We start from the raw sequence: 20,140 nt of genomic DNA on the forward strand, positions 1-20,140 counted from the left end.
GACTATGGAGAACAGGACAATGTGACCAACAAAACAACACAGGAAATCAAGTGGAAACCACGCCAGAAAAGCTAACACACCTTAATATTCCAGGACTGTCTTTTACCTTGCCAGCTATGTGAATATTTTGTTCGAGCTCTTACAGTTCCTAAAACAAATGTAATAGAAACACAGAATCATTTAGGTTGGAAAACATCTTTAACATCATTGAATCCAACCGTTAACCTAGCACTGTCAAGTCCACCACTAAACCATGTCCCTAAGCACCACATCTACATGTCTTTTAACTAGCTCCAGGTATCGTGACTCAACCTCTACCCTGGGCAGCCTGTTCCAATGCTTGACAACCCTTTCAGTGAATAAGTTTTTCCTAATATCCAGTCTAAACCTCCCCTGGCACAACTTGAGGCCATTTGCTCTCAGTCCTATCACTTGCTACTTGGGAGGATAGATGGACACCCACCTTGCTGCAGCCTCCTTTCAGGTAGTTCTAGAGAGCTATAAGGTCTCCCCTCAGTCTCCTTTTCTGCAGTCAAAACCATGGCATTCTGCCTGGAATAACTGCTGCTTCTTCATTTTTTGATTCATACGACCCTAGCAGCAAATACCAAAAGTTGACCCTAAAAGTAGGACTGGCTTTTACACTCCTAGTAAAGCTGTCAGAGATTTTTCTCTTTTCTCCTGCCTTTCTTTGGACTAGATTGATAGGAACATGCTGTTCACCTTCTCTGTTGGCCTCATTTATGTAGGGACTGCTATTTCTCTGGGTGAAGTCAGTTCTAGAGAGCCAGTTCAACACCATTAATTTCAGTTAGTTACTGACAGAAAAGCCAGTCTTTTCCTCGCATACTCTCAAATGCTCACCATAAAAAGGAAAGTATCTTTAGATGGAATTTTGGATCCAGGTTAATAGGTGGTTCCCAGGTTCTTATTTTTGTGAACAGAAAGACCTCTGACTATGGTAGATTTATTACCTTAAAAAACATCTTCAAATCGAATCTGGTAATATTTATTTATAGCACCTAGGAAAATAGCTTTAAAAATTAATCTATTGCACCTCTACATGCCAGGATCCACATTTAGTTCACTGTATTTCATATATTCATCAACTGCTACACGTGTAAGGGAAATTGGAATTGGATCATAGAAGTATTCTCTGGGATTATTATCCAGAAATGTAGTTCAGGCACGAGGAACATGCTTTACATCATTTTTTATACAATAGCTGGGGTGAAGGTTTCGTAGGGGATTTCTGTATAGCAGAAAAATGACAAAAGGCTACTAAATTTCTGTCAAGTTCACTAACAGACACTTTTATTAATACTGCTTCCTACTCTGGAGGAAAGTGGAACAGAACTGCTGGCAACCACTGCAAGAAAATCAAGACAGCCATTCTCAGAATGAGCCAGCTATCTTGCTATCCTTTGAAGATGTACAAAAGATTATGAAAAAACTTGAAAGACACCCATTTATTCCTTATAACCACTCAGGTTAAGGAAAAGGCATTAAAATAAGATTTTCTGGACAAAAGTAAAGTGTATTTCACCTATTTTGCTTATATTTCCGAAGAGGAAAAAAAAAGACATTTGTTATGAAGACTTGGTAGAACAATAAATGGTATGGGTTTTTTCTTTGTCAATACTCAACTTCTATACACAGAAATAAAGGCAGTTTTAAAACCACTTCACATTAAAATAACCTCTTCTGAATATACGAAGGGCCACAGGCAATGACCTTTACTAGAGTGCATAAAACAGGTTCGGGCAGGGTGAAAAGGGGCAAGCTTTCCAGAACAAACCCTTCTTCAGGTGACATCTGGATTAATACACTCATAACAAATAAGATTTATCATTTTAATTAGCATTAATTAAACATTTCACTGGTAACTATATGAATTATATTATTTCACTTGTGCATAAAACCCTTAAAGCTTCCAAGCTATTGTTCTTCAGAGGTCAAATGTATCCCAGGCATAATGAGAAATTTTAATTTTAAATTAAACTTACTGTAAATCTTAGCCATGGACCAACAATATTCAAAGTATGTGCTACAATAAGTGTAATGGATAAAAAGATAAATCTTTGCAGACTGTGTTATCTGAATTTATGACTGTAAAAGGATAGTAGTAATCTCATTCAAGTCAATGGAACATCTTTTGACTACCAATCTTTTCACGATTGGTCCCTGAACACATTTCCTTCCACACTCCAGGTAATGGTATAAAAAGGCACGGGTTTTACGTCAAATCCAAAACTCTCTGAAACCAGCTGTAAGATCTATCCACAGATAGACTAGGTCCAAAATGGGTTTCAGCCCATTCTGTATTTATTATAAACAAATTTTATCTCTCTATAAAAAGTGACATGGAAATAAAAAAAACAAGCAATCATTTCTTAAATAAACAGAGCACTAGAGATCTGCCAAAAAGATGGTTGTCACATCACTAATTGGCAAAAAAAAAAAAAAATGCCCATGCTATTTCAGGACCCAAAATTTAAAGCACTACGATGGGCTAACTACAGAAAACATAGCATCTAGTATCTTGAACTAACAGTTTTCTTTTTAGAAGACTATCACTGAATTTCAAAGAGAGACAGATGTACTTTTGTTTTCCAGCATTACATTAGCCAGGGCTAAAACCCTGTGCATGAAAGTAAGAATTGATCTTTTGTCTGTTTTAAGTGATCTCCCCAAGGTCCCAGCGCTCACTTCGCTGCCATGCAGAGGGCACTCTCTGCATCACGGATGCTCTCTTTCAGTCCACGCTTGTCCTGCTCCAGCTGGGCAAGAAGTCTATTGAGCTGACGCAGAGATTGATCTTTTCTTCTCAGCTCTGTCTCTGCCTTGGAGAGTCTCTGCAAGCAGACAGAAAGCAGAGTTACTTGTCAGCCCAAATAATTAACTTCAATTTATGCCACAGGCTATTAAACAAAGTGGAAAACAGACTGACTGTGAAGTAGATTTGGACCATTACATACTAAGGTTTTATGAATTCTCCAGCAAAAACATTACAACTCAGGACACACGCCCCCGTTTTAGTATATTTCCTATGTACAAGTATGTTTTATAAAATAAAGTGATTTGTTGATCAACAGAACGTATGTAACAAAATACTCTCAAAACTTAATTTAAAATGAAAACTAAAGAAAAGAATTCACAAGTAAAGAAAGGGAATAAACGAAGTAGCATTTATTTAAATACTCTCCGTTATTCAGAAATTTCAGGATTAAAAAAAGAACCTAACATTCTTGTTAGTGCATTAAGCATAGTTTTGCTGTAATTCTTGCTAAGAATAAATCACTATTTTGTGGAGCTTTCACTATTTTATTGTAAGTTTTCCAATATGCAAAATACTACATGTATATTTTTTTAATGTTTCTCTCCAGCTTAGAAGTAACACAACATGCTTTAAATCAATTCAGATTAATCCAATAGATGACAAATAGCACACAAAACTAATTAATACAGAACACAGCTAGTTGCTACTCCTTTCTGCTGGGATAAATCAATACTTTTATAGACTGGAGTATTAATAATGTGATTTCATAGTTTGTTAAATGTGTATATTACTTACAGCTGTTAATTGCCTTTTTAGAAAGAAATTATAATTTGTGGCTAATACACATTCTTTTACAAAATGCAAATTCCCTGAGCGATTCTAAACCAAGACAGAAGGATACAGAAGGCTGCACAGTTGCAAGACTGAGCTCTTGCACCTTGTTTTTAAGATTTATAGATATATTTTCTGCTTAAGTTCTAAGAATGCGCTGCATAATTTGTACTCAGGAGTACTTGACCTGAATGTAGAACACGAAGAACATATATTATGCTGCAGATATGTATTAAGAACAGTATATACAAAACGCTGATGGAAATTTAGAAAACTCAACTAACCTGAAAAAGCTGCAGGCCTAGCCAAGAGTCAAAGGCACTTCAAGAAACAGTATGCTAGAGAAAAATTCCCTAAAATAACAAAGAACACAATAACACTGCATAAACCTGCAAAATAAACTGAAATCTGTGGATTGGCATATGTTTTCTTCAAACTGTCCTGAAGACAAAAAAGCAACCCGTTATTTCAACAGTGTGATTGGATCGAAGGTACAGCACCACTACCCAAACTCCCTGTTCAGCAATTTACAAAATCCAGGCTGAGATTAATCACCGTGGTAAGAAAAAAAAAAAAAAAAAAAAAAAAAAAAATCAGGAGTTTATTTAAGAAACTCTACCTCTCAGAAATGTTAATATTTGTCTTGCTCAAATTAATGCAGGTTGAATAACTCTCTTCTGCCTCTCATGTCATTATTTTCAATGAAGAATGCTATTTTTCATCTAAGAAAAGAGAAATGCACAGATCTCATTCTTCCACTGCATTATTAGCATAAAGATATCCAAAACTAAAGTGTTGCTTTCAGAAATTCTACCCTAATGCCACTAGCAGCTATCAAAGCTTTGCCTGAAGAGATGAATTTGTGAATTGTCAGATTTTCAGAAAAGTTTTTTCCAAAAAACCCTGATGTGGATTAGCAAGGATAAACAGAGTTGTCTTTTAATTTAAGAACAAAGAATATTACCTTCTTCCATTTACTGTGTTTACTGTTTGTTTTAGGCTAAGTCAGCACTGAGGGAACAGCTTTGGAAACAAGAGTCGAGTTGTCCTTGTCCTGTCCCCTGTCCTGTCCCCCTGCCCACTCCCCACCCGCTCCCACCCCACCCCACCACTCCTTTTCCCATCTTTTGGCAAACAAAATTTATTGAACAGAGAACTATTGTCTCTGGTGACAATGCTCTGTCCACTCCACTTTCCCATCTGACTGGAAAATCTGTTTTTAAGATGCAGCCACAGGTCTGAGCTCTGGACAATACAGAATACATAATTCTGCTAGTATTTTGATGCAAGCAACTTCAGATGTAGAGACTGCTGGAACAGAGTCTAGCTCCAAGATGCTTGTGGTCTAAAAGAGTGATGACAGACAGGACAATAGAAATATTATGCACATTTATTTCATTTTCATTAGCTAGCTATCATTCTACAGAGGCTGAAGAGTTGTCTGCTCCCACATAAAGGTTTCATCACTGACCACAAATGGTGAAGAGACCCTCTAGCTGTCAAAATCTTACGGGAACCGCTAACTAATCTTGCTTACCAATTGCAATTAATGAGGCAATAAAAGGCATGAAAGCATGAAGCCTAAACTCTTTCAGAGGCACAGCCAGCAATCTACACTAGCTAGTGACGAAGCAATATACAAGCGATTAAATCAAGTATCTCACTGAACAGCTGCTTTATTACATACAAGTCTTTCACTGTTATTTACAGAAAACTCCAAAGGACTCAGAATTTACCTATCAATAATAATGGAATATCCAGGCAAAACGTAAACTGATTTTAGCACTCTGAAAAGTAGTTCAGCATTCACTTGAAGCTCCTTGCTACTGTGGGTTAAAGCCAAGCCTTGGAAATTGCTCAACTACAGTGTGGAGCATTCTAAAGTAATGGCTGCTAAGCCTCTCTTTTTTCCTTCTTCAGATTGATCTAATTAAAACCCTTGATAAACTTTATGGACTCTAATATTTCCAGCTGAGTGACTGAAACCAAGAGGGTGTGCCGCAAGGCAGCAAGGCAACAATGATAAGCAGCAGGTTAGCCACTAATTTCTCAGCCAGGGTTGATTGTGAAAGTGTGATGTTCTGATATCCAAGAAAGTGTTCAGGAGAGAATAGGATAAATCAAGTTTAATAACTCTGCTCCTAATTGTTCCCTCAATGCTCTACTCTAATTACTTGGAGAACTCTCCTGACTGTCACCTGATATTAAGTTGTTGGAGGCTGAGTGTGGAGCAGTGAGATAATCAATAAACATTTAGTGGGGAGAAGAATGAAGATCCCGTTAAGCAGTGGGAACCTGCAGCACCCAAAGCCCTTCTGCTCATGAGAAAACCTATGGGAGAGCCATAGTGATTGCAAAGCAATAATCCAAAGCACTGGTTTTAGGCCTTGAGGCCTTTAGGCAACAGTACTTTTGAGAAAAAAAGGTTAACACGGTCACCCTAATTACAGCCCATTTTCACATTCTTCATATATAAGCTAAGACAAGCCAATTAGGTAGAAAGGAAGATAAGGGAAATTTTATTTGTATACTAATTAAACCCCTGATGAAATTAAAGGAAAAACATACAGCTCTGTAATTGTGTCTGAGAAAGGTCACTTCAGGTTCAGTTATCAGAAAAGCACAGCCTTGAGATATTTCACTTAATCCACAATATAGCCCTTATTTTGCCCCCCAGGTCTGAGTATTTACAAAAATAAGAAAATTTCAAAACCTGATAATACATTTATCTTTAAATGTTTTCTGTGGACAATTACAACCATTAGAAAGTTGAGGCTAAATATGATAAGAATGAAGGTTTTAAAAACCTACTATGTCTGCACATAGTTCTGTGAAGATGCTGAGCTTTCACTTTCAAGCACAAGTGATTCTGAACCAACTTAGAAGCCAAACTCCAATTTACTGACATTCTATAAACTGTCAGTTACCTGTTTCGTTCAGATGTTTAGGCATTCAGGTGCTAATTCAGACATCAGTGCACTCCTTCCTCTACACTCCACCAAAATCTCACAGATCAGTTGAGTTTTCATCAGAACCTTAGGAGTTCCCTTTAGAGATACTTTAAATTTAGGCTTTTCCCGCCCCTGCCCCACCCCACCCCCACCCCCCATAAACTGAGCATGAAAAAACATTTGTTGGAGAGAACAGCAAGTAACTGATAGCACCGAAGAAAAATCTCATTGGATGTCTGTTGGCTGGGTCCTTCCACAGAGAGAGTTAACAAGATTAGGCTTTGCAGTGAGGAATCTCTTCAAAACTGGTTACAAAAATAAATTGAAGTTTAACACTGTCATTCTTTACAGACAAAAAAGCACTCTATTCAAAAGGTAACAGATGGTCAATCATTCCAGACAAATGATGACAGTCATACAGTTTAAATCCCTGCAAAACATGTGCGACACATTTATACTGAGAGCATATTTTCCAAGATCAACTAAGCATATATCGAACTGCTTACTAAATCAGATTTAAATTACACAACCACAACACAGCACTACAAGATACGCAAATAAACTGCACTATGTGTATTATGAACTAATTTGTGAAATTAAAGATTTCACTTTCAGGATGAAGTTTTATAGGTACATTTTTCCATTTATATGCAAAACATTACTTTTAAAAAGAGCTGTACACTGAAAACATCCTGAAATTTGTCCTATACACATAACTAATAAAATTCCACAATGAAAAAATAATACATAGTTTAGCCAGCATCCATTCCTCCACCACTTGAAACACACTCCTCATTATCCCTGTTGGCAAATATAATCTTCAGGATGGTCTCCGAGTGCCCCTCAAAACACAGCATACAGAAAGATAAAGAAGTCTTGCGTCTTCAAAAGGTCCAAATCCAAAAGGTACAAGAAGTTACACCAATAGTTAATGTCAATTGTATTTTTAGTCTGCATGACTCCAATGCAAACCAAACTACATTAGCTCAAACCATACTGCTGAATTTCCACAGATGTCTTCTGAAAAGAATTCTTACTTACCAAGAACAACTTAAAATGAAACTTCTATAAAAATGGAAGATTAAAAAATCTCAGGGGAAAAAGTTCTGTGGCCAGAAAACCCCACCCATAACTGAGACTTCTCATCAATATGTTAGAAAAAAACCAATACATTTAAGACATATATTTAGACCTATGTCAACAAATAAGATGGATTTACACTTCTCAACTGGAAACCAATCTGCAATATCAACATACTATATCTGGATTCACTGTGAGTTTCACCATGGCTGCAGTAGTGTCTTAGAACAGTCTGAAATGAGCTCCATGGGGCTTCTGGGCTCTTGTGAAGCTGAGCTAACCTGAGGCTGACCACCCACGACATCCCTTCAATAACAAATGCTTTCACATGCTCTTTAAACTTCTCTAGAAAAAAAAAAAAAAAGAATATGAGTACTCAAAAGGACATCTGAATGAGCTATACCTGCTTTGTAGAAAAAGCAGTGATTTTTTTTAACCTCTTTGCTACTGGACTCTCATCCTGACAGCAGCAATCTTTTCATATGCTGGCAATCAGAAAGAAAATACCTGATGACTTCTCTGAAGTATGCAATGTAGCATGGAAGCAGTTAAACATGGCTTACAGATCAACGGTGTACCTAACTAGGTGCAAAATGGTGCAGACTTCATGTCTCTGAAAGTGCTCTGTGTAGTGAGGTCACAGACCAGAAGTGGGTCTACTATGCAGAACAGCACAATTATTTTCATAAATAACCAAGAAAATACTAAGGAATAAGGGATACGTGCAGACATACTCTCACATTTCTGACACAATGTCAAAAGCAATTGCTTGTAATTTTTTTATGTAAGAAACCCTCATGATACTGGAAGCACAAACTATGCTAATACCAGAACGCTTTAGCCAAATCAGTAGAATAAAAAAAAAAAAAAAAAAGACAAGCAATCATCTAAAGGCAATTGTAAGTTAAGTGATGGTGGAGGTAGCCCAAAAAGCAGCCGTGATACAGTTACTCTACCAAGATCTAGAATCTAAGTATTAAGTAACTTTTCAATAACAATTTATTCAAGAGTCACTAAATAGATTAGATGGGGAAAATCCACCTTGCAAGAGATTTTTCTTACAAAAGTCATTTGAAATGGTAGGCCCTCACATTGTGAAAGTGAATAGCATTACCCATGTGTGTCTAGACAACAGTCCATTTATTGACTGAAGCACAGCTCTCAGACACCAAAGCAAGTTTAGGTACCACAAGCATTTTACCTGCAGTGGTTCGGGCTGGATTACAGTACCTCAAAGACTTAAAGCTAGGTTTAGTATATCTCTGTGTTACAATGCCTATTTCTCAAGAGAAAAATCTATTCTGATCAACAAGAAAGGAATGCATTTTTCAATTGCATTAACTCAAGGTGTTCAGCAAAGGATGACTGAAAATGCTTTATAAAGTCAATGAGCTGTGCATGCTTTAAAGTTACTGTCAATTAAAAGAGCTTATTAATTTAAACATTGTACCTATTCTTGAATAATTCCACACTTCTTCCAGAAGATACAACCTATGTTCACAGGTCACTCAGCTTCAATGTAAGTAAAAGTAAACAAAACTTTGAAAGTTGTTATATAAGTAATCACAAAATATAAACTGCTCCCACATAGGCTAGATCCTTATAGACTGCTCACATCAGCAAACAAAAGCATCGGTGTTAAAATGTATTAGCCAGGTACACTGCTGCATTTGAAGAGAAATAGAAGTTGAAAAAAGCTGAAGGAAACCCTTTGAAATACCAAGATACACTGGGCCTTCCAGACAAACACTGATCTGACCAGAGATAATAATTAAGCCCTACTTTTAAACAATATTTTAGGAAATGTTAAAAGTATGTAATAGAATTTATGCACATGATAATAAAAAACTTCTATTATCTTCTGAGCCAAGTGAATTACATTAGTATTACTAGAAAGCCACAGAGAAGGATTATACCACCTTTATGGAATAAAGACAATTCTAGAAAAACTCAAGCTTTATCACTGTAAGTTTTCAAGTGTATTAGAAAACCCCTTGACATTAAGTAAGAATAAATTTTCGGAATCACATGCATGGTGGCATGAGTCATTCACTCCTCATTCACCTCTGACATGCTACCCCAGGCCTGATGTTTCTTTCTTCTCCCTAGAAAAGTTAATTCCTCTCCCACCACAACACCTAACGCTGCACAACTGCAGACTAGACAAGATCCAGCCCCGCAGGAGCGGCAGTTTTTCTGTGCTTTGGTAGTATCACTCACACCTTTACATCAGTTACTTAAGCACCACAGAAAAGAAATAATCCTGTTTTTTTCACTGTTACACTTTTTACCCTGACAATACTCCCAGCCTTATACTTGTTACAGTTCCAACATTTCAAAAAGATGGTTTATACCTGGTACTGCAAAAAAGGACTGTTCATAACTCTCTCACATACCTGTATGTGAGGCACCTAACTTTACAGGGAAATTCCAATGCTGCTCTGTAATACTGCTCTCTGCTATAAACAAGCATCTTCAATAGCTGTTGCCTAATTTTGCTATACATTATCTAACTGTGCACGTTATCACAGTGCAGAAGATAGATACAAACTTTAGACTTCATCTTTACTATGCCTTACAAGCACTACTATATCACATGTACATATACAGAAATATAGAAATATGATGACACAACATATTGCATCAGTTTCTTGCATTTCATTATCAGTAAACTGGGTTCAAACCATCTGTCTCTGATCATGTCCTACTGGTCTTAATGATCTTGCATTATCAGTAACATTTCTAAGCCCAGGAATAGACTATTTCAAGTTTCAAAAAAATACTCTTCCACTGAATCTGCATCACTCGATTTGTTTGGAATATTTCTAAATTGTAACAGTTAGTTAATTCAGAAAGAAGGAGAAACAACAGCAATGAAATTATTAACAATGACAATGAAGTATTACTTACAAATTAAATAACTGCAATTTCATTCCCATTGTTTATTTTGAAAGGTATACAATTTGAAGTCAGTGGGAATCTGGACACAGACTAAAAAGTCAGCAGGGACAGGTTAAATCACACAGCATTCTCCTTCAGAACTAAATTTAAGAAACTAGTATTATGGTACACTGGCTGTATGTCTTTACTTCAGACACTGATTCAAAGAGATGGGAATCCTAAGAGTCTCCAGAACAGTTTCAAGACATTTTCTAAATAGAACTTAAGGCTCAGTTCTGAGTAAGAAAATAACACTGTCTATGACCTCAATATACTGGTGGTCCCAGTTGTTTTAGTGCTTCTGGTCACTCTGCAGCAGTTTCTTGGAAGAGGCTGCTGCACAATTCCACCAGAAACTTGCACTTTAGTATGAGCGACCATACTAAACAGTTACGGACAACGTCATGTATGTCAGTTTATGCCACCTAAAGTTTTGATCTTTCTTCAGCAAGAGTTTTTAATTTTCTTTAACTAATAAATTGGACAAATTTATTTTAACATGGCACTAACATTAATGTGGGCTTCAGCAGATTTATCACTTTATACAGTCTACATTGAAACATTCCATTCTCCTTCAGAAGAGTTCTGACCAAACCGTACATTTGTATTCAGGTATATGTGTTTCTACAGACAGCTCCAAATGCTGTTTAGTGTATGCATATTTTATTTTAGTATTATGCCAACCACATCCTGCTGCATGAAGTATCTGCAGGGGGAAGAGACGCATACATGATTCTCTTTATCCATTTTACTCTTTAAACCTCCATAAAATAAGAATGAATTGATAAATATGTAATTTCATACTGAAAGGTCTATTCTTTTATACAGGTCACCCCTATCCCTCTCTTCATTAAAAACTGGAGACCAGTCCTCTTAGTAGAAAGTACAGATACAGTAAAACGAAATTTAACTAATATAAAAGGCCACTTCTAAATCATTCTGTGGAAAAAGCATCAAAGATACATTACATACCAATATTCAGCAAGGAGATCAAAGTGCTATGAAGGCATATTGATTGGGTGTCTCCCTTCCCTCTGGATATGCTTTGTGTCATACCAAATACTAACTGAGAGCACAAACCTTAAAGAAAAAATGTTTTTCTGAGCATGCCACACACAGATCCTGAAGGAGACTGACAGCGATAAATCACTGCAACTGTTAAACTGAATTCATATTCTTCACTTTTGGTATGCTTCTGAAGTATAAGACAAAATGGGACCATGACAGTACAGAACTTGGAAAATTGCCTGCTTCATTTACCTACAGAAGCAACAGTAATAAACACGCCTTCTTATCAAACACACTGGGTGATACTACACAACCAATTATTTTGGTAAATTATCATAAACTTTTTTAAGAACAATTATTTCTTCATTCTCACACCTGAGACATTTCCTTGCTTGACAATGCAGTACTATTTATAAATAAAATCTTGGGACTGTCACTTGGAATTGAGAATCTGAAATTCCTAATTTTTAAATTACTTTACTACTTATTGTATTATTCCTGGGGAGATGGGGGCAGGGGGGATGATGACAGATGGACAACAATAAACAAGGTGGGTTTACTTTAGCTGGAAAGTTTTAAAATATTTTTTTAAAGTTCTTCTGAGACAGTAAAGAGACTCATGTGGCAATAAGAACTTCAGTAAGTTTTTCATAAATATATAATGTCAAAGTCAACAGAAAAATTTAAGCAACAAAAAAAATTTCTGTTTGGAGTTTGTTACCTTGCTACAGTGTTGAACAGGTTCCATGCTTTTCATCATTAAAAGAAGATAGCATAGCTATAGATTTTGGAAACTGAAAGTGGTACAAGTTTTGAAAAAACTTGTTGAAAAAATCATTGAATACCTAATGAAAATGGAGTGCTAAATTAAATTAAAAAAAAAAAAAAAAAACAAATTATGTGAAAGATGAGGCATGGCTGCTACAAGCCAAAGCTACATAGAATTACAAAGGGGACCAAAGCGTAAAGGAATGCATCTCTTGCTTTAGCCTTATGTGAGTTAGATACATACTGAATTATATTCCAATATGAAAAAAACCACGAGGACCTAGAGATACCCTTGATAAACAGCAGCAAGAAGTAAATCTGTGTATGAAGGACTTGTATATGAAGAACCTGTAGAGCAGAAAGTCCTACACATTGATACCTAAACTACTAGTAAAAACGGCATTTAGAACATTCCTTTAAAAACATCACATGCTGTTTTAAAAAGCTATTGATCCCCTCTGCACATTTCAAGGCAACAAAGTTACTTTGTAGTGGACCCAATAATATAACAAAGATCTCCCAGGCACTGAATTTACCAAGAAGGCTTTCTGAATTTTTGAGTGGAAACTGAAACATAGCTGAAGGTCTTGAAATAACACAGATAAATGGTATGTAAGTACATATGCTTAATAACCACACACTGTAATTACACAATAATCCCATTTTTCTTCCAAATTACATGTCAATAAATCTTTCACTGCACTATAAATTCCAAGGTCATGGACAAAAGTGTTTATTAGTATAATTATGATGAAGCAATAAGACCATTAAGCTTTCAGATCCCAATATTGTTCCATTTATTCTCCCCTTCCCCCAAGGAAGGCAAACAGTTCCTGCAAATTGAATACGTAGAAAATATTGGAAGTTACTTTTAAAAGACAATAAAAATCCTCTGGTTCATGCAATTACTTTGTTAAAGTTTTCCTTTTTATTTAATCTTTGATAGAATGTGAGAATTTCTTCTTTTTTACTAGCATGGCGCAGCAAATGCTCAAGATAAAAAGCATCCTCTGAAACAGGCAACATTACTACACTGTAAAATTATAACTACAGTATTCTACACTCTCTGCAGTCATTAATATATTTGACCAAAACCTCAAGGTCTTAGCCATCTGTTGAGAAGTAACATGCAGTCCAAATTATTGACTTGTTTCCACATTGGTTTCATTATTCCTGGGCACAATTCTGCCTGTCTTGGTTACTTGCCTTCCTCCGGAAACTAACAGCAGAAGGACACTTCAGTGCATGATTAGTAAAATGACTGTTGAAATCAGACTACTGAATTAAGACTAGCATGATCAAATTTACTCCGTTATTTTCTATAGAAGGGAAAACCTATTCTTACCTGGAAATTAACTCCTGGTCATAATTAGCTTTCAGATTAACAAAAGTGATGTTATGTAATCATGACTTACTCCATTGCTCTCCCTCAGTGTTTAAATTACACCCAAATTGTTACAACACTGAAAGCATCTTCCTCAGTTATCTTAAACTCTTCAACACATTAAAAATTAAATACAAATTTTCCTAACATAGGGTTGTCTTTTCTTATTAGATAAACGATGTTTACAACTGACTAGTTTGAACATAAATGTAATAAACTGACAATTCCTTTCACTTTTCTCTCAATGTAAAGCAGAATCAGTTTTGGATATTATTTTATTACTTTCTTACTATACCAAGATAGTAAACAATTTGCCTGACAAAAAAAGCTTGAACAATATTTTTACCACTAACCAATAAAATATTGTGCAGCAAGATAATTTAAAAAATAACAAAAAACATTCTCTTGGTATGAATACATGTTCGATTTCCAACATGAAATCTTAAAATTGTTCACATTACAATAAACTATTACTGACATTCAACTTGCAAAATTGGACAAAAGAGCAACTGCTGAGTAATGAAACTAACACAAAGGTAATGTCAGTATCTTTTCAAAACAAGAGCTTCTAATTAAATTATGTGTGACTGATACTGGAAAATTTTGAACTGTTGTACTGAATTTCATGTTAATGCAAACACATTACTAGTTCATAACCACAATTTTTAACTTTTTTTCTTTCTTCTATTTTGCTCATTACTTACATATTTTCCAGAAAAGTTAACGCAGACCTTCAGCAACTTGGATGTTAGTTGCTTAGTTGCCTCATTGATGACTACAGAGCAAATACAATACTTTCCAAAGGCCATGTACTGACCTCAGTCCCTCCAGACTATTCATGCTGATACTGATGAATGTTCTAGGCACAGAACAAAGGAAATACACAGACCTAACTAACAACCTGGCTGGAAATAAGGTAGTTCAGCGAGGAAATGCAGGGATCAATATTCCTAATGAAGTGATCTTTAAAATAGAAACCAAACAGGGCAACCCTTGGATCCTGAATCTTGGAGACTAACCAGAGAAGCAAAGCCAGGAGAGCCATGCACAACAGAAAGAGCTGCTTTCAAAGTGCTAAACAGAATGGAGTACAATTATTGATCTCCAAGAGAAGATTTAATGCTCAAGTTTGTAATTTTAAAAACAATAAGATAATAATGAAGACAGTAAGACAATGAAACAAACTCACACCATGGACAAACCACAGATGAGAGAAATTTAAAGTGAATTTTAAGTTTAGGTATCTGAAGCACAGGCTGAGTAACGGTCTGCAGACTCGGCCACAGTCACCTTCTTTTTCCTTCTGTGAAAAGCAGCTCTCAGGTCCAGTCCATCTCTTATTATGTAAAGACAGCAGCTACTAGAAGGAAGCTTGGGAATACTACCCCTTCCCATACACCTAAGTTTAATGTACAATGAATGCATTGCAATCTTTAAACAAGAAAGCACAGATGACCAGCTCCAGGGCAAGTCTTTACTTGACCTAACTATCTGAAGACTATCTAGCTAATAAGTTATCAGTAGTGGAAGTTATGTAACAGAACAAGAACAAGGAGGCTTACTTTACAAATAGTGTTAACCCAAACTGAAACACATGACAAAACTGTTTAACCTGTAATTTATTGTGATAAGAAAACATATGACCTCTTGTGACTAACAATAGGGCAGATGGCAATGCTAATCCATCCTTACCTACTTCATAAATTATTTAGGTGTTCAGAACAGAGAGTATAGAAACTAAAAAAAAAAGAAAATTAATGAATTATGAATTTTAGTTTCTAAACTATTCAGAGGGGAGCTTGCTTCTCTTTAACATGCTAAGCTTGATTAATACAAAGTCTCTATTAAGTTAGATGCTAATGGTAATCAGCTACACTGCTTTCTTTAAAGAACAGCCCTCAACTTAACCAGGCAATACATAAAAATGCCATTACTTGACAAAATGGCAAGCAAATTTTTGGGAATCAACAGTATCCTTCAGTGAGCTCTAATTCTGATGACCTTTCCAACATAGGATGTCAAGAGACTTGAAAAAAAAAATCCAAACCCCATTTCTGTTCATATACTGACTGTAACCTTTGCTCTTCTATTTGAGAAGCATGAAAATCACTTGGTCTTCCTTATGTAAGTGAGGTCTTTTAACTTTTCTGTATAAGTGAAGATACCACATCATTTGCGGAATAGCAAACTATAAAACTGACTTGCAAGTGTGTTCAATGGTATTAGTAAAAGAAATTGTATAAATAATTGAAATTATTTTCCAGGGTAAGTATGTGGCTAAAAAAGTATGAAAAGGAAAAGCAACAAAAAGAAGCAAATTGTGTACCACCTTCACCTGAAATCCACACCAAGAACAAAGAACCTGCTCAGTGAAAACAAACGCTTTTAGCAATTCCAATCTCCATCAGAATCTAATTAATTCAGATGTCTCTGTTCAGCAAAGGATACTATACTTTCTCAACACAGAATATGCATACTATGATTTAAATGAAATACATAGTAAAATAAACACTCCAAAGCTCCTCCTCAGACATTTGGATGAGATTTTTTTCTCATTGATGATGTCATAAATCAATGGCAGTTTCACTGAATTCAGCAGAGTGAATAAACCCTAAATTTAGGGTATCTTCTTTTAAAACATCTATTGAAGACTATTTTTGAGGCAGGTAAGTAGCAAGATATGTGATTTAACATATATTGCATTTGAAATGCACAAAGTTACTCATTAATGATTTACAGGACTACGCTCCATAAATTAAACCTAAAAAAGATACTTTTTTCTTATTACAGTACTAATATACCTAAAAGGAAGTAAATATACACACAGTGCTTCTCAATATGAAGAAAAATTATTTTACTGGAATTAAGACATGCTTGTATAAGCAGTAAAAATTGTCTGTTATAGATGCCTGTTTAGCATTTTTGTAAAAGTTTCTCTTCAAAGACAGGGGAATCAGAGCTACTGATTTACCTCATCTAATAAAAAAAGTGGTGTAGAAGAGCTGCTTAGTTCCAGTTGACCTTGAATCTAATTGGCTACCTTGGATGTCTCTATGGTATACACCATTAAGAAGATAAGAATATACAGGATTAAAATCTGAACCGATAAAGCTAAGAAATTAAATATTACTCCTTTAATAAGCCTACTTTATGGAAGTGCATGAATACCAAAGTATCTCCTGATCGCTGCTGAAGTTTGAGTAAGTTTAAAAATAAGTTATCAAAAGTAAAAATATCTAATATTTTATTTTACCCCTTCTCACTTGTTTAAAAACTATGAATAAAGAATTCAAAGCAAGTTTTTTTAACTCCATGACACTATTCCATCTGAAATCATTTGTCCACTATCACATTCTTCAACATTTTATATATAATTTGTCTAGACTGATAGATTATTTTATATCTTAAGATGAAGATGGAGGCATATTTTTTAGTTTTTTCAGTGCAACAGGTGGGGTTTTTTCCATACTTCGGTACTATTTAAGAGTTTAAAAGCTTATGCAATTGTTGAGAACACTGTTTTAAAAGGTATGGGTTGATTATTACGAAGATGAGATTGTTCCCCTGTACTGCAACACAAGAACTAAAAAAAACTCTATAATTTTAGGGCACAAAAACCGCTTGGCCAAAAGAAAAATGTTTCTTAGTTCAAACACTAAGGCAAAGGCAGACACTATTTCTGCCTTTTAATGAATAAAGCCATGAATAAAGTGGAATTGTGGTAAACATGGGAGAAAAAAAAAGCTTATGAAAGACTTTTTTGTAAGTTTCAAAAACCCAAACATGTAGACCTCAAAATTAAAAAAAAATGTCCTTTTACCTCTTGGTATCAAAGTAGATTGTGTTAGACTACTGCCTGAATTTAGGAAATACTTACGCAGCACAGGTTTGGAACTGTAAAAAGCAATGATAAAAACTGAAGGCAAGATGATGATTTAGGAAGTATACATTATAAAATAATATATGCATGATAAAAAAAAATCAAGAAACACAAGACCATAAACATGTGTTGCCATGCTACTGTAGCTGATCTTGTTTCCTTCCTTGATACAGTCAATGGTACAGGCCCATTATGACCACAAAACCATTTTGTGCTAATTATCATAGTAAACATCACAAAGGAATTAAAGAGACATCAACCAGCCTCATGCTATAAAATTTAGGGACAGTACACAGTAACAAGACTACAACTGAAACTTGGTTCAAAACTTCTCCACGGAAATCGCTGAGAATTATAAAGTAATACAATCAGAAAACCAGATCAGTTTAACTTTAAGTGGAAAGTTTTTGCTCTAAGGCTTATTTTGTCAACTTTCTTATCCTCCATCCTATCACAACAGCTGTATTATAACATTGTATTGTATCTTTACAGATTTCAGCTATAATCAAACATCTTACAATGAATCAAGTTGTTCCAGTAGCAAACAACTGCTAGGGAGCTGCAGTATTAGAATTAATTTTAGGATCATTACTGTCTCAAAAAAATTTGCATCTAGCCTTTAATTAATAACAATCAGAATCATCATGTAACAAATTTGTTTAAAACTCCAGCCTATATTTTAAATGCCTACAATTGACATTTTGTTTTATTTCCTCTGAACAAGTGTAAAAGTATGTCTTACATATAAATTAAAACATGGTGAAATACCATACACTAATGTATAAAGAGTAGACCCTGATGAAGATTTCAGATAACACTTACTTTCCACTCCCTCCCTTCTTTATAATCCTAATACTCATTTTAAATCTTGAATCAACTATTTCCCAAAGAAATCAAACACAGATCTAATGGCTTATATACACTGCAGTTATTTCTGAAACAAAAAAGTAACCTGACGAACATTACGTAAGTTTATTCTTGTATTGAAATGAAACACCCAAAGTTAGGTGCCTGGGAGGGAGAAAAAACATAAAAAACAACAGGTAAATTGGAAATGCCATTGTCTTTCATCCTTACTGAAGTAAGACAATTTTAGTAAATAATACTGCTAATGAAAACCCTCCTTAAATTTAACATCCTTCAGCTTCCTCCACTGTACATCACTTCAACTCTGCTGCAAGTCATCCTCCTCGACATCCATTTTCACTGTTACGTTTTCAACAAAGGTTGCTGGCATTTCTACTAGTTTTATAGCTTGTACTTTTTGGTTCTCCTCTTGCCTCTTGACCTTTCTTACCACTTCGTCTCTAAATCTTCCTCAGAATCACAAATGCTTCTATTTCTTAAAATACCACTGAAACAGACTCTTTTGCTCAACTATCCACAGAATACTGGGAGGTGGAAAGACAGTAGCAGGGCTGAACAGCAGACAAGCAGCAAAACTTGCTTTAAATAAAAAATAAACAAAAGCTGCAAAGCTCAGGTCACCACTGATTACTGGCCTGCCATCACAAGGTTCTTCTCTTTCCATGTTAGATAGCTACCTGGTTTCAAACCTCTTATCCTCTCTTGATTTGCTATCAGAGGTTCTGATAACGTCTTTTCCTTCATGACTCATTAGGTCTGGGGAAAATTCTAAATCCTGATGAAAAAGGATCTCTCTCTACTCTCATCTAGCATATTCCAGACTGAAAAATGCATTCGTTAAGATTACATTCCGGAAACAGTTAATCCAGGCTTTAAAATATTATGATCTCTATCAAAAATTGAAATATTTCTATACTTACTCCTGTGTTCTTCCTTTATTCTTCCTATAGTCTGCAAACATCTGATAGCTAGAATTTCTATCTCTTATGTATCACATAAAATCCAGACACTTGACAGATTACAGATCCACCAATCCCAGTCCCAAAAACAGAAAAGGGAAGTAATAACTTGAAGTTTCACCTTGAAAGTTTTCTGAGTACCCAAAAATTCCAACGGCCTGAGAAGTATGTGTGCATGCATCCTATAATTTTATTTGCACAAGAACCGCAAGATTTGGCTTATTCAACAAAAGGTATATTTCTGATGCCTATTCCAGAAGGATAACCATCTTACCTTTACAGTTTCACTTAAGACTTGGTTTTTATCTGCTTCTTCACTGCAGTGCAGTTCTAGTTCATTTTTTAACTTCTGTAGCTGTTGCGCCTGTTCATTCAGAAGCATTTGTGCCCCATGTTCCCAGCGTAATGCGTTATTTAATTCTTCGCATGCACTTTCAAACCTCTCATGGGTGATCAATTCCTGATAAGGGAAATAAACTGTGTTTGATTATGTAACTACATTCACTTGTTTACATGCTTGACTTTCAGAGTTCCACTTGCAAATATCAAATTCTAATACAAAAACTGCATATTTAGGGGTTTTAACATAAAGACAGATGACTGAACAATAGAACAGCAGACAACTTTTTTCACAAAAGCATTCAGGGTACTGTAAAAAGTATGCATTCATTATTCTTTTCTAATTAGCACCCC

The 20,140-nt window shown here is 35.4% G+C and overlaps 1 protein-coding gene across 1 annotated transcript in view; it reads right to left on the bottom strand.

The window, feature by feature from the left end:
* CCDC171 (coiled-coil domain containing 171) overlaps window positions 1–20,140 on the bottom strand; it is a 149,081-nt gene that overhangs the window by 55,676 nt on the left and 73,265 nt on the right. Inside the window, 2 exon segments of the mRNA XM_055790981.1 lie at window positions 2,710–2,855; window positions 19,722–19,907. Coding sequence (XP_055646956.1) covers window positions 2,710–2,855; window positions 19,722–19,907 — 332 coding nt within the window.

This window comes from Falco peregrinus, chromosome Z, assembly GCF_023634155.1.
Source record: "Falco peregrinus isolate bFalPer1 chromosome Z, bFalPer1.pri, whole genome shotgun sequence".
NCBI lineage: Eukaryota > Metazoa > Chordata > Aves > Falconiformes > Falconidae > Falco > Falco peregrinus.